At 37.5% G+C, this 13,861-nt stretch overlaps 1 protein-coding gene across 10 annotated transcripts; it reads right to left on the minus strand.

The window, feature by feature from the left end:
- Window positions 1-822: 822 nt before the first annotated feature.
- On the minus strand, window positions 823-8,685 carry LOC113290197. Of its 10 annotated transcripts, none has more exons than XM_026539771.1 (20): window positions 8,496-8,685; window positions 8,259-8,337; window positions 7,012-7,077; window positions 6,881-6,910; window positions 6,634-6,708; window positions 6,483-6,533; window positions 5,872-5,937; window positions 5,725-5,769; window positions 5,551-5,598; window positions 4,444-4,479; window positions 4,242-4,334; window positions 3,569-3,610; window positions 3,386-3,451; window positions 3,225-3,305; window positions 3,078-3,119; window positions 2,891-2,938; window positions 2,428-2,493; window positions 2,265-2,326; window positions 2,126-2,164; window positions 823-1,948 (listed from the first exon to the last, which is right to left on the minus strand). In XM_026539771.1, the coding sequence occupies exons 3-20, from the start codon at window positions 7,039-7,041 to the stop codon at window positions 1,150-1,152; spliced, it is 1,719 nt and encodes a 572-aa protein (XP_026395556.1). In that variant the 5' UTR covers window positions 7,042-7,077; window positions 8,259-8,337; window positions 8,496-8,685; the 3' UTR covers window positions 823-1,149. The 10 variants fall into 10 exon arrangements, with proteins under 10 accessions (XP_026395556.1, XP_026395555.1, XP_026395552.1 ...); XM_026539770.1 differs by having other exon boundaries at window positions 3,225-3,302; window positions 5,551-5,613; window positions 8,496-8,684; XM_026539767.1 differs by having other exon boundaries at window positions 5,551-5,613; window positions 8,496-8,684.
- Between the last annotated feature and the right edge of the window lie 5,176 nt (window positions 8,686-13,861).

Genomic DNA, 13,861 nt, shown 5'->3' on the forward strand with positions numbered 1-13,861 from the left:
TCTAATCTCAGACTTTGTCCTAAATGGTTTTCCTGACGCAGCTTTGACAGAGGAAGCATTTCATGGTGGTGATCAAGCTCACTCCAAGTTCAGGTTGTTCCTAAATGGTTTTCCTGACACGATTTCGGTGACAGGAGAAAATGTGTGACTACCATCATCACTTTGAAGCTACCGATGTTGTACTCTTTCTCCTTCGACTGGATTTTGTCCCACTAGATTTAACCGGCAAAATTTTAACGAGGCAACGTTCTTAGAAATGATGGTCCAAGGGGGAGTGTTATGAGAACATGCTTTGGAGATGGCCCACCATGGGGCCACCATTATGTGTAGAATATTCTGATGGCTGACCCACTGTTTAAACATTATTAAATTAAATAGCTGACTCACCAAACTAGGATAGGTATAAGCCTAAGAAGGAAATGTAATTCCAAGCGTGTCTTTATTTGTTTCACTCATACCCTTTGGACTTGGCTATATATAGCCCTATCAGTGATGTAGAAAGATGAAGAGCGAGATAAAAATTCCCTTTTCTCTTCAAACTTCTTTCTTATATTTTGCTTGAATGTGTTGTACATGCCGATGTGTATTCGCGTGGCTTTAGTTGGCAGTGCAAATGATTAGCTGAATAGTCATTTCCTATAACAATTATAACAAAAATAAAAATAAGAACATATATAAAACAGGTGGCACTCATAGAAACTACAATACCAGCGCGAGGTTTGAAGTTAGAACCTTAACTTCCCTCCTGCTTTTTAGTGCAAGTGGAAAATTAATAAGCCATATGCAAACGTTGTAACGTCTGCCCACAACAGCACACAAAAGTAAAACAAGTAAAAACTACTCATAAATTGTAACCAAATTTGGCTTCAGAATTTAAACTTGCGATTGGTTTTCTGCGTAACCCTAAATATCAATCTGCATAATCCTAAATATACAAACAGAATAACCTTCAGAAAGAGTTGCACAAAATTAGAGACTCCAAAGCAATGCCAGAGTGAAATAAATACAGTCTCCAGCCCACGCTATAACTAAGTAGCAAGCTTATAAGTTATCCTTTCTATTAATGTACTTGGACCTAACATTGGTTAAACTATCACAAAATGAGTCGTTGACATCTTCCAAGAATGCAGCTGACAAATCAATTAGGTTTTACTGTCCCCAAAGGCTCTCTTGGCAAGCACGCTCTGCAGCCAAATTCTTTTGTTTCTGCAATTTCCGTTCTTGTTTCCGCAAAATCAGCTGTTGTTTCTGTAATCCCACCTCCTCCTCAGATCCATGACCGAAAACTTCTTTATAAAGAATCTCTGCTAGTTCTGCATCCTCTTCAATTTCAGGAATTCTCAACTCCCGGTCTACTCCTGAGTTCGCTAAATAACAAACAGCTTTAGCTCTTGATAATTTAATAGGATATAGATAAAAGTATAGAAAACCTTCCTCTAAAGCATCATAAAAAATTTCATCAACTACAGCGGAAATTTTATCTGCGTTCTGCCTTTCACCAATATCATCCAACATACTTTCTGAACATTTGACACAATAGTCCTTTTTATCTCTTGGTGGGCAACCACATTCATTCTTCATATCCCAAGTCCGCATAACATACTCTGCAACAACCTCAGAAACGCAATTCAAATCAAAATAGACAATTTTGTATTTCATAGCGAGCTTCATACCCAGAGACACTCCTAGTAACTCGTGATAGAACGGAGAAACACGATCAGCAACAACCGTACATTTAACAACTATTGGATTTCTGCAACTATTAGCACGTACAATAACCCCGTGTCCGATATAGGAACCACACACTTCAATTTTGAATCGTGATAGCTGAGGGGCAGCTTTGATACAAGCTATAATTTCCTCGTCAGTGGCTCCCCAATCCTCGCGAATGATCTCCAACCAATAGGAACGTGGCGGAATAAATATGTACTCTACAGTTCCGTACTCACTGTCACAGATTAATAATAAATAAGATTTCAGACAAGGAACTAAAATTCAGTATCACATGAAGATCAGTGTCATGTTCGCAAAATCCATGAAGACAAGACACATAATGTATACTACATGCAAGAAAAAAAATCTAAGTAGTTTTAGAAAGGCTTATAACATGTGTGCAAATAATTACCTCAATTTAGGAACCCTAATAAAATCTAGAAGGTCCCCACTGTTAAAAACAACAAAAAAACAGGATGCGGACGAATTAGAGCGGGCAACTGATAAATATGAACGAGCATACCAGACCAAAAAGAGAACAATATATATACCTTGACTTCTCAGGCACCTGACCCTCCCGTGTGGGCTGAGTAGAACTTATGGGAGATTCGTCCTGGACAAGCTTGTTGTAAGTAAGGGAATCATACACCAAACTCGATCATGAAACTAAATTTCTAATAGTTGCAGAAAAGCAAAAGATAGGTAGTAGCTTACAGAGTGATCTGTTTTCTCAATTTTTGTTGTCGACTCTTGCTGTTCCAGCACATATAGCAATGAAAACTGCACATATAGCAATGAAAACTTACTTCATAACCCAAACAACTCTACGAATTAAGCAGTTCAGCAGTATCCTATCATGTTTCTAAATGACACGAAATATCAAGCCATCACAAATACACTTGGTTTTTAATGGTCAGAAACCCCAAAAATTTGTACTGGGTTTATAACACTGGAGAAGGAATCATAAGGAAATTTTTTAGTATCACTCTAGCAAACTGTTTCGATCCCCTGAGGCAATGCACAATTGGTCCATCTCATCCATGTTCTGAAGTATAGGGTCAAAAAGAAAAAACAATACAAAGCATGGGTTTGTGAAGTGTACATCAAAACCAAGCATCAAATTGGGGAACTCACAACAACAATCTAAAAGCAAAATAGATGATTAATTGCAACTTACTGGATTAGTGCCGCCATCAACTGTTGTTGAGGTCAACTCTAGTTGTTCCTACAAAGTTTGAAGCGAAGTAAAAGAATCAAAATTAGGAGCTGAAATTGATGAGTACTCAACATGAATTAAAAACCAGCAATAGGTCATATGTGAACTAACTGGGAAGATCATAGCAGAAGCAAATATAGTAGCTTACTGTTTCTTTGTCGATTATTGTTAAGGCTATCTCTTGCTGTTCCTACAAAGTTAGAAGCGAAGTAAAAGAATTAAAAAAAAAAAAATCTGAAATTGATAATTACTTGACACCAATTAAAAGCAAAACAGATGATTAATAGTAGCTTACTAAGTGATAGAAAACAAACGATAGGTAGTAGCTTACAGTGTGATCTGTTTTCTCAATTATTCTTGCAGACACTTGTTGTTGCTGCAAAGACATATAGGAATCAAAAACAGAAACTGACTCACCAATCATTAAACTAAAGAAAAAGAAACAACGGAGCTTACTGGATAAACTTCGCCCTGATCTGTGGTCATGGTAGCTAGCAGACTCTTCTTTGTCTGTCCACGTTTCTGCAAAGACGAGACGGTTCCAAGGTGTACATTTATGAATCAAAATACTAAACCAGTTAAAATTAGTTTTAGACAACCTTAACTAAAAACAAAAGCATATGATAAACAGAAGCTTACACTTGGCTTTTGCTGCTGCTGTTGTTCTATAATAGCTTGTTCCTGCAAAAAATGTTTGAAGAAATAGTTTTCAAAAACCAAAACCAAGAACAAAATTGAGATTTTCACTACATCATTATAGTTGATAATGGTGTGCTTAAGAATACCTACTTCCCAAATATCCCAAGACTTTATATCAGAATCAATAAAAACTATGAGGAAATTAACAGGAACACAAGGAGTTACTGTGGTTCGGTGATGTGCCTACTTCACAAGCAGCAAAATAAACTTCCTAATCACACCTCTTAGAATCCACACAAAGAATTACTGTGGTTCAGCGATGTGCCTACTACACATGCAGCCAAATACACTTCCTAATCAAACCTCTTAGAATTCACGCGATGCTAAGTCATACAAAAGAACTAAAACAAAAGAACATGGTAAATATAGAAAGCTCAAACAAAAGTACAAAAAAGAATGAAAATACATAACCGGTTGAAATTAATTTTTCACAACCCTAACTTAAAAACAATGCCAGATGACAAATACAGAAGCTTCCACAAGGGCTTTCCCTGGCAATCCTGCTGTTCGTGCAAATTTTTTTGCCATCGTATAGGAGTCAAAAACAGAAACAGATCTGACGAATGCTCACCATACACATAAAACTAATACAAAAGATAGAACAGGAGCTTACTGGATGGGCTTGGGAATGATCTGTACTCAAGGTACTTTCAAGACTCTTCTTCTTCTTCTTCTTCATCTTCTTCTTCTTCTTCTGTCTACTTTTCTGAAAGGTGGTTGCAAGGTACATATATGAATAAAACTACAAAACCTGTAAAATCTAATTTTTCACAATCTTAACATAAAACAGAAACAGATGATAAATAGAAACTTACTCGAGCTTTTTTCTGCTGTCCAGTGACGGATTTTTCCTGCAAAAGATGTTTGAAGTGTTGGTGTTCAAAAACCAAAGGCAACTACAAAATTGAGAATGCTGCAACATCGCTTTGATAATGTTGTTCTTACGATTAGCTACTTCACAAACACCCCAAGACTTTGTATAAGAAACAATAAAATACAATGGGGAAATCAAACAACACAAAGAATCGCTGTGATTCAGCGACATGCCTACTTCCAAATTATTTTATCATTCAGACAAGTCTGATTATAAAACAGTTAAGCAGTATCCTACCATATTTCTGAATGATACAAAATATCAAGCCATCGGTAATACACTTAGGTTTTGATGGTCAGAAACCCCAGGAGATTTCACTGGCTTGGCAACACACTAGAGAGGGAACTACAAGGGTGCTTCAACAAGTATAGAGGAAAATTTTAAAAGATGATCAGAATATAATGCATATGAGGCAAGGCAAAGCCCTAGAGGCCCATCTCATGCATGTTGTGAAGTATAGGGTTAAAAAACCAATAGAAAACATGAAGTCTGTGGAGCTTACACCAAAACCAAGCATCAAATTAAGGACAAAAAACTATGGGTTGGTGTTCCTGCTAAATTAACTGCATGGTAAAAGAATAAAAAACTACAGGTTGTGTCACGAAAGCCGGCACCGAAACTTGCAAGAGCAAAGAAACAGCTAAATCTGTGAAATGAACAAATTATTTTATAATCTGAACAAGCCCACTAATTAAGCAGTCCTATCATGCTTCTAAATGACACATGATATCAAGCCATCACTAATGCACTTAGGTTTTGATTGTCGGAAACCCCAAAAGTTTTTACTGGGTTGGCAAAACTAGAGAAGGAATTCTAAGGGTCATTCAATAAGTTCGCCCTACACAGCTTCTCATTCCGTTTCCACAAAATAAAACGCCTCCTTTGGAGGAAAATTTAAAGACATGACCAGGTTATATTGAATATGAGGCAAGGCGGAATAATCCCATCATCTCATGCATGTTGTGAAGAGTAAACCAAAACCAAGCATGAAATCGAGGAACTCACAATAACAATCTAAAAGCAAAATAAATGATTAATTGCAACTTACTGAATTAGTTCCGACATCGACTGTTGTTGAGGTTAGCTCTTCTTGTTTCTGCAATGTTTGAACCTAAGTAAAAGAATAAGAAAAAGAACCTGAAATTGATAATTAAAAGCAAAACAGATAATAAATAGTAGCTTACTAAATGATAGAAAAAACAGAAGATAGGTAGTAGCGTACAGGGTGATCTGTTTTCTCAATTATTATTGTAGACTCTTGTTGTTCCTGCAAATTTGTTCAGACATATAAGAAACAAAAACAGAAACATATCTTACGAATGCTCACCATACACATAAAACTAAATCGAAAGATAGAACAGGAGCTTACTGGATGAGCTTGGAAATGACTCATGGTACTTTCCAGACTCTTCTTCTTCTTCTTCTGTCTACTTTTCTGAAAGGTGGTTCCAAGGTACATATATGAATAAAACTACAAAACCTGTAAAATCTAATTTTTCACAATCTTAACATAAAACAGAAACAGATGATAAATAAAAACTTGCATGAGCCTTTTTCTGCTGTCCTAAGGCAGATTTTTCCTGCAAAAGATGTTTGAAGTGTTGGTGTTCAAAAACCAAAGGCAACTACAAAATTGAGAATGCTGCAACATCGCTTTGATAATGTTGTTCTTACGATTAGCTACTTCACAAACACCCCAAGACTTTGTATAAGAAACAACAAAGTAAAATGGGGAAATCAAACAAGAACACAAAGAATCGCTGTGATTCAGCGACATGCCTACTTCCAAATTACTTCATCATTCAGACAAGTCGGATTATAAAGCAGTTAAGCAGTATCCTACCATATTTCTGAATGACACAAAATATCAAGCCATCGGTAACGCACTTAGGTTTTGATGGTCAGAGACCTCAGGAGATTTTACTGGTTTGGCAACACTAAAAAAAGGAATTATAAGGGTAATAATAAATTGTAACTTTCCGAATGAGTTTCGCTATCGACTTTGTTTGAGGTTATTAGTTCTAGTTGTTCCTACAAAATTTAAAGCAGAGTAAAAGAATCAAAATTAGGACCTGAAAAAAAAATGATTGTTCGACACGAGTTAACAAAAGAACAGAAAAAAATAGCTTACAAACTCAGTTAAGAGCCTTTGGGTTTCTGCCTGAATCACTTTTTCAGAATATGTATCCCCAAGCTCGTCGCAGCTCTGTGAAAGTGGTCGCAAGTATGGAAATCAAATACGTTCATACAAAAGAACATGGTAAAAATAGAAGGCTCAAACAAAAGCATATAAAATAAAAGGAACGAAAAAACGTAGAAATTATTTTTTTACAACCCTAACTTATAAACAAAACCAGCAGACAAATATAAAAGCTTACTTGAGGCTTTCGTTGCTGCAGCTGCTGTTGCTGCAAATTTTGCCGTTGTATATGAGTCAAAAACAGAAATTGAGTTGACGATTGCTCACTATACACATAAATCTTAAGAAACAGATACAACAGGAGCTTACTGGATTAGCTTGGCAATGATCCATACTCATGGTACTTTCCAGACTCTTCTTCTTCTGTCTATGTTTCTGCAAAGGTGGTTCCAAGGCACACATATATGAATCAAACTACAAAAGGTACATTGCTAATATCGCACTGATTTCCATCTTTTCATGTTTATGAAATAACACATGACTTCTTTCAGAACCGATGAAAAACTGAGCAAAAACTGAGAATGATATTTAATTAGGCATTTCAACAAATATTAGAAGTATGTTGGAAAAGCATAAAATTCTGAAACTTAAGCCAAGCAGGCTAGTGTGTAGCTACTGTGCGGAGCTAGGCAATCGTGGTACAGCGAGAAAAACACCACAGCTTGTCGCATTTTTCAGTGAATGTGAGTTGGTAGACAAATTAAACTTTGTTGTCTTCTAAGGATCATTCTTATTGGGTGAACATACTTTGTGTGGGGTACTTAATTGGCGTGGCAAAAATATGGACAAACATACTAACCTTGAAAGTGGCTTAAAAAATTTGATAAACAAAAGGCCGCAAATACCCGAAAATGAAGGTTATGCTAAGGTAGAGGTAGTTCATACAGATCTCAATCCATTGTCATATCCAATAATAACTTAATGGAAAAGAATTACATTGCACGTTACTGTGTTTCAATGATCTTTATAAAATAGGACATTGCTAGTAACATCGCACTGATTGCCATCTTTTCATGTTTATGAAATAACATATACAGTAAACGGAGATTCAATTTGATCAATGAAAACTAAAAATCGATAAGAGTGCCATGTAACCGTCAACTGAAGTCTTTAAACCTGTGTATATTCCATTACAATGGACTCTTTCCTACAAATAAAGAACTGAAGTACGAAGTTTAGGATTGTTTTCCCTGACTGAATATGTTCCCAGGTGAAATAGGATTTGAAATCGGAATCGGATTGGAAATTGGAAAAAGAGAATGCATATGTTTTAGGTGGCAGTGGTGATACTGGTAAAGTAGAGCTGATGTTGGCGCTGGTTATGGTGGTTCAATCGATTGAGAAGTGGACTGAAGATAGTCTTCAACTGTTAAAAACTCTAGTCAATCTTCAGAAAAATATAATACCCTATTCAGTAAACATGTGAAATCATCCAGAGAAATTTAAAAGAAGCTCATTACAGAACTGCATTGTATCTGGTAGATGTCTTAGATCAAATGAAACTGACCATGTGAAATCTCATAATGAGTTCTCTACACTTGAAACATATTTCTTACCTTGAACGATTTTATCTCTGATTCTTACTTGATTTCTGAAGTACGTCACCACCACGGCTCAGCACCAACAACAACCACACTAATATGCAAGAAAAAAACTAAACCCATTACTTCAACACATGAATTCTGAAAAAACCTTTACAATTTACAGAAACAATCTTTTTCCAATTTTCGCCAAAATTTATGTAAACCCTATATTGAACATAGTAAATGAAAGATGATAAACACAATCCTTACCTAAAATTCGCAATTCCAAGTTCTAGGGTTTGACAACCCAATCCTCTGATTCAAGATTTGGGGATCGAGATTTTAACTTCAATTTATCAGCCGGGATTTCAAAATTTTCAGACAACTGGATTTAAAGATTTTGCGATTGAGTTAGATCCTCTAAAACCTAGCTTCAGAACCGAACCATAGTGTTTTTTTCCGAAATACCCTTGGGTGTACAGGAATTTACAAAACCGTGAGAAGAAAGGGTAACGTGGTCATTTAATAGTGAAGGGTTGAAAAACCCCTCTTTTTTCCATTATTTCTTCTTAATTCTTATTTAAACACATCATCACTTAAAACAAATATGGGTCCCACTAAAATGTGGTCAGCCACATACAATCTGATATGCTTTGTGGATACCTATCTTGAATGGGGGTGGAGAAATGAATGGATCTTCCCGATTCTTTTTGGGCGGCAAAATGGTGGGCCATATTTCAAGACGTGTCCACATAACACTCCCCCTTGGACCAACATTTCTAAAAACGTTGCCTCGTTAAAATCTTGTCGGTAAAAACTCAGTGGGATAAAATTCGGACGAAGGAAAAAGAGTATAACAAAAATTTAGAACGGTGTTGGACACGCATATGCTGCCTCGTTAAAATCTTGACAAGGAAAAACCCGGTGGGACAAAACCTTGTCGAAGGAAAAAGATTACAACGCGTTATAGTCCAAAACTCCCCCTGAATAAAATCTCTGTTAATTTGTCTGCTTGTACATGTGGCGCATTCCGATTCCATATACCAACTTCCGGAAGATTTTCGTCGGCAAAGACTTGGTGAAGAGGTCAGCATAATTCTCACAGGATTGTATCTTATGGATATCAATCTCGTTATTTTTCTGGAGGTGGTGAGAATAAAATAACTTCGGTGATATGTGATTCGTTCTATCACCCTTGATGTAGCCTTCTTTCATTTGTGCGATGCACGCTGAATTGTCTTAACAAATTGTCGTTGGTGCCCTGGTTATGGAAGCTAGACCGCCAGAGCTTCTGATGTGCTCGATTAATGACCGCAACCACACACATTCTCTACTTGTTTCGTGGAGAGCAATTTATTTCGGAGTGATTTGAAGAAGTATCCGGCATGCTCTGCTTACAAGAACGCCAAGAAATTGCAGTGCCACCGATGGTAAAAACGTATCTTGTCTGAGAGATTCCTTTGTGTGGGTCAGACTGATATCCAGCATCCGTATACCCTGTCATCTGCAAACAACCCAAAGGATCTTTCGAGTAAAACAAACCCATGTCAGCAGTACCACGAAGGTAACGAAAAATCTGTTTTACCCCTGTCTAATGTCGTTTTGTTGGTGCAAAACTATACCTGGCTAGCAAATTTACTGCAAAAGAAATGTCAGGCCTTGTACATTGAGCTAAATATAACAAATCCACAATTGCACTTAAATATGGTACTTCTGGACCAAGTATTTCTTCGTCCTCTTCTTTAGGACGAAAGGGATCTCTTTTAGGATCAAGGGACCTTACAACCATTGGGGTGCTAAGCGGATATGCTTCGTCCATCTTAAAACGCTTCAAAATTTACTCGGTGTAAGTTGATTGATGGACAAGAATTCCGCTCTCATAATGCTCAAGTTGTAGGCCAAGACAAAATTTTGTTTTACCGAGATCTTTCATCTCGAACTTCTTCCTTAAGCATTCAATTGCTTTGGAGAGTTCATCAGGAGTTCCAATTAAGTTGATGTCATCTACATATACAACTATTATTGCGGTTCCAGATTCTGTCCTTTTAATATACACACAAGGGCAAATAGGATCTTTTACATATCCCTCTTTTATTAGGTATTCACTGAGGCGATTATACCACATTCGACCGGATTGTTTCAATCCATATAGAGCTCTATTTAATTTTAGTGAATACATATGATGTGGTTTCCCTTCAGGTAATTTGAATCCTTCCGGAAGTTTCATATAAATGTCAGTATCTAGCTTGCCATAAAGATACGCAGTGACCACGTCCATCAGATGCATGTCAAACCTTTCAGAGACTGCCAGACTTATTAAATACCGAAAGGTAATTACATTCATGACAGGGGAATATGTCTCTTCATAGTCAATCCCAGGTTTCTGCAGAAAACCCTTTGCCACTAGTCGTGCTTTATAGCAAACGACTTCTTTTCTCTCATTACGCTTTCTCACAAATACCCATTTGTAATCTACAGGATTCACATTCTCGGGTGTTTGTATTGGACGCCCAAAACACTGCGTTTAGCGAGAGATTCCAATTCATTTTGGATTGCCGCTTTCCATTTAGTCCAATCGTCTCTTTGTCGACATTCCTCTATAGAGTGTGGTTCAATACCATCATTATCTGTGGCAATTTCAGTAGCTATTGAGAATGAAAATATATCGTCGACAATTACTACATTACGATTCCACACTTCTCTTTCGCATGCACAATTTATAGAAATTTCCTCATTCACATGTACCTGTGTCTCAGCCGAGACTTTATCCTCTTCAGGAGGCTCATCATAGAAAGTGGTCCGTTCTTTGATAGTCTCTTCAGGAACACTATATGTAGCCTCTTCAGGAAAGCTACCTTTGATTGAGACAAATTCCTCTTTCGAGGGACATAATCTTTTGAACCAACTGGTCGTCCACGCTTCAGGCGTGGATTTGATGACTCGTTTGCCGCTGAGCTCTCAATTTGTGTTGTTAGTACATCAATCCGAGCTGGAGCATTTCTAGCAGGCACATAGGATTTTTTAATTCGACCAGTATCAGTAAATGCATCAGGCATTTGGTTTGCAATATTTTGCAGATGTATAATCTTTTGCACTTCAATTTCAGATTGATTAGTGCAAGGGTCAAAGATGAGACAAACTTGGTGTTTACCAAGATATTTCACGCCATTCTTCTGACAGCTTACCATCTCCCCCTAACGGCGGGAAAAGTGTCTCATCAAAATGACAATATGCAAATCTAGTTGTAAAGACATCACCTGTTAAAGGCTCTAAGTACCTTATAATAGAAGGTGAATCAAAACCAACATAAATACCAAGGCGACGTTGTGGACCGAATTTAATGCGTTGTGGTGGTCCAACGGGCACATAAACAGCGCAACCAAAAACACGTAAATGCGAAATATCTGGTTGCTTCCCTAAAACGAGTTGTAAAGGGGAATGTTGATGGCTAGCAGTTGGTCGAAGTCGGAATAACGCCGTCGCATGCAAAATAGCATGTCCCCAAGCGGAAACTGGTAATTTAGTCCTCATAAGCATTGGTCGAGAGATTAACTGAAGATGCTTTATAAAAGACTCAGCCAATCCATTCTGAGTGTGCACATGTGCTACAGGATGCTCGACATCAATACCAACTGAAAGGCAGTAAGCATCAAAAACCTTAGATGTAAATTCACTAGCACCATCAAGACGAATGGACTTAATAGGAAAGTCCAAAAAATGGGCACGCAACCGAATAATCTGGGCAAGCAGTCTGGCAAATGAAACATTACGTGTTGATAATAACAAGACATGAGACCACCTAGAAGATGCGTCTATTAATACCATAAAGTATTGAAATGGCCCACAATGTGGGTGGACGGACCCACATATGTCACCATGTATCCTTTGTAGGAATGTTGGTGATTCAGTAATAACTTTGGTTAAAGATGGTTTGACAACCAGTTTTCCCAGGGAACAAGCAACACAATTCATATCCTTTCTTAACAAAATCTTCTGGTTTTGTAACGGATGTCCATGAGCATTTTGTATTATTCTACTCATTATGGTAGAACCTGGGTGTCCAAGCCGGTCATTCCAAAGCTTGAATAGTTCAGGGTCATTAAACTTCTGGTTAATGACAGTATGAGGTTCGACTTTTCGAATTCTCGTAATATATAACCTATAAAAAATAGCTTTAAGCCTCTCTACAACGTGCTTCTGGCACGAGGCAGATGAAGTAATATACAAGTACTCCATATTATGCTCATATGCTGTTTCAAGGTGGTAACCATTACGCCGAATATCTTTGAAACTCAACAGATTCCTCTGGGATCTGGTAGAATATAAGGCGTCCTCAATAATTAATTTTGTACCACCTGGTAGAATGATACATGCTCTTCCTGAGCTGTCTATCAAACTACTTGAACCCGAAATGGTATTCACATTACCCTTAAACCTTTTCAAGGTTATAAAATATTTATGGGTTCGAAAAATTGTGTTTGTTGTTCCACTGTCAACCAAACAAACATCCATATCGTCCATTTCGGATAGATTACTTCTGGAATCCATATACTTCAATAAAAATAGACGAGAAAATTAAAAAAAGTACTTCAAAAAAATCCACTTATATTATACACCAAAAGAATGTGGAATACATTAAAAAAAAACGTACACCCAAAAAAATACAACAAAAGCAAAACATACAGAAAACAAAAGAAAATATACTACAGGGCATAAGAAAGAAACAGTTCTACAGCTCATCAAAAGAAAACTGACTAGGCTCGCTACCTTCAGGGTCGACGAGATAATCAGACACATCCAAGTGGGTATTACTGGTACTAGGGGCACTGGCTTCTATTAAATTTGTCTCTACGTTTTCGGCAGGTCGCTTCAGGGACGCCTGATAGAGCTTAACAAAATGTTCCGGCGTACGACAGGTACGCTGTCATTGATCAGTTAAGCCACACCGATAGCAAACATCTCTCTGAGGAGGTTGACTATAAGAACCCTTTCATTTTTCTTCCTTCGGTTCCTTTGGTTCCGCAATTTTCAGCGGACGTTGGTATGGCTGGTAACGGGTACCTTTTCCTTGGTATGGCTGGTGACGGGTACCTTTTCCCCGTTCATTTTTGTGGCCCCTACGTTGTTTTACTTTACCATATCCACTTTTGCCTTTGTTACCATGATTATTTACCCGTCCAAAAAACGTAGCTGCGTGTGCTTCAGGCATCGCTGTGGAGCCAAAGGGACGAGCTTCATGGTTTCTTAACAAAAGCTCATTATTCTGCTCTGCAATCAACAAACAAGAAATTAGCTCATAATATTTCGTAAATTTACGTTCTCGATATTGCTTCTGCAGGAGCACATTCGAGGCATGAAAGGTTGTAAATGTTTTCTCTAACATTTGTTCGTCAGTGACATCTTCACCGCATAATTTTAGTGTCGAGGTGATGTTAAACAGAGAAGAGTTATAGGCTTGCACTGATCGAAAATCTTGCAGCTGCAAGTTCAACCAATCATTCCGAGCTTTTGGAAGTATGACCAACTTTAGGTGGTCAAACCGTTTTTCAGACAGTTCCACAAAGTAAATGGATCTTTAACTGTCAAATATTCCTTTTTCAAATCATCGTGGAGATGATGGCGAAGGAAAATTAGAG

The sequence above is a fragment of the Papaver somniferum genome, chromosome 6, assembly GCF_003573695.1.
Source record: "Papaver somniferum cultivar HN1 chromosome 6, ASM357369v1, whole genome shotgun sequence".
NCBI lineage: Eukaryota > Viridiplantae > Streptophyta > Magnoliopsida > Ranunculales > Papaveraceae > Papaver > Papaver somniferum.

What these genes read in the sequence shown, in the direction of transcription:
- LOC113290197 (XM_026539767.1), bottom strand. Translation starts at nt 7,041, where the DNA reads ATGAGTATGGATCATTGCCAAGCTAATCCA. An exon ending in AAAGGCTCTTAACTGAGTTT is followed by an intron (nt 6,534 to 6,633) that starts GTAAGCTATTTT and finishes TAAATTTTGTAG; the next exon opens with GAACAACTAGAACTAATAAC. An exon ending in ATTAGGGTTCCTAAATTGAG is followed by an intron (nt 1,949 to 2,125) that starts GTAATTATTTGC and finishes AATCTGTGACAG; the next exon opens with TGAGTACGGAACTGTAGAGT.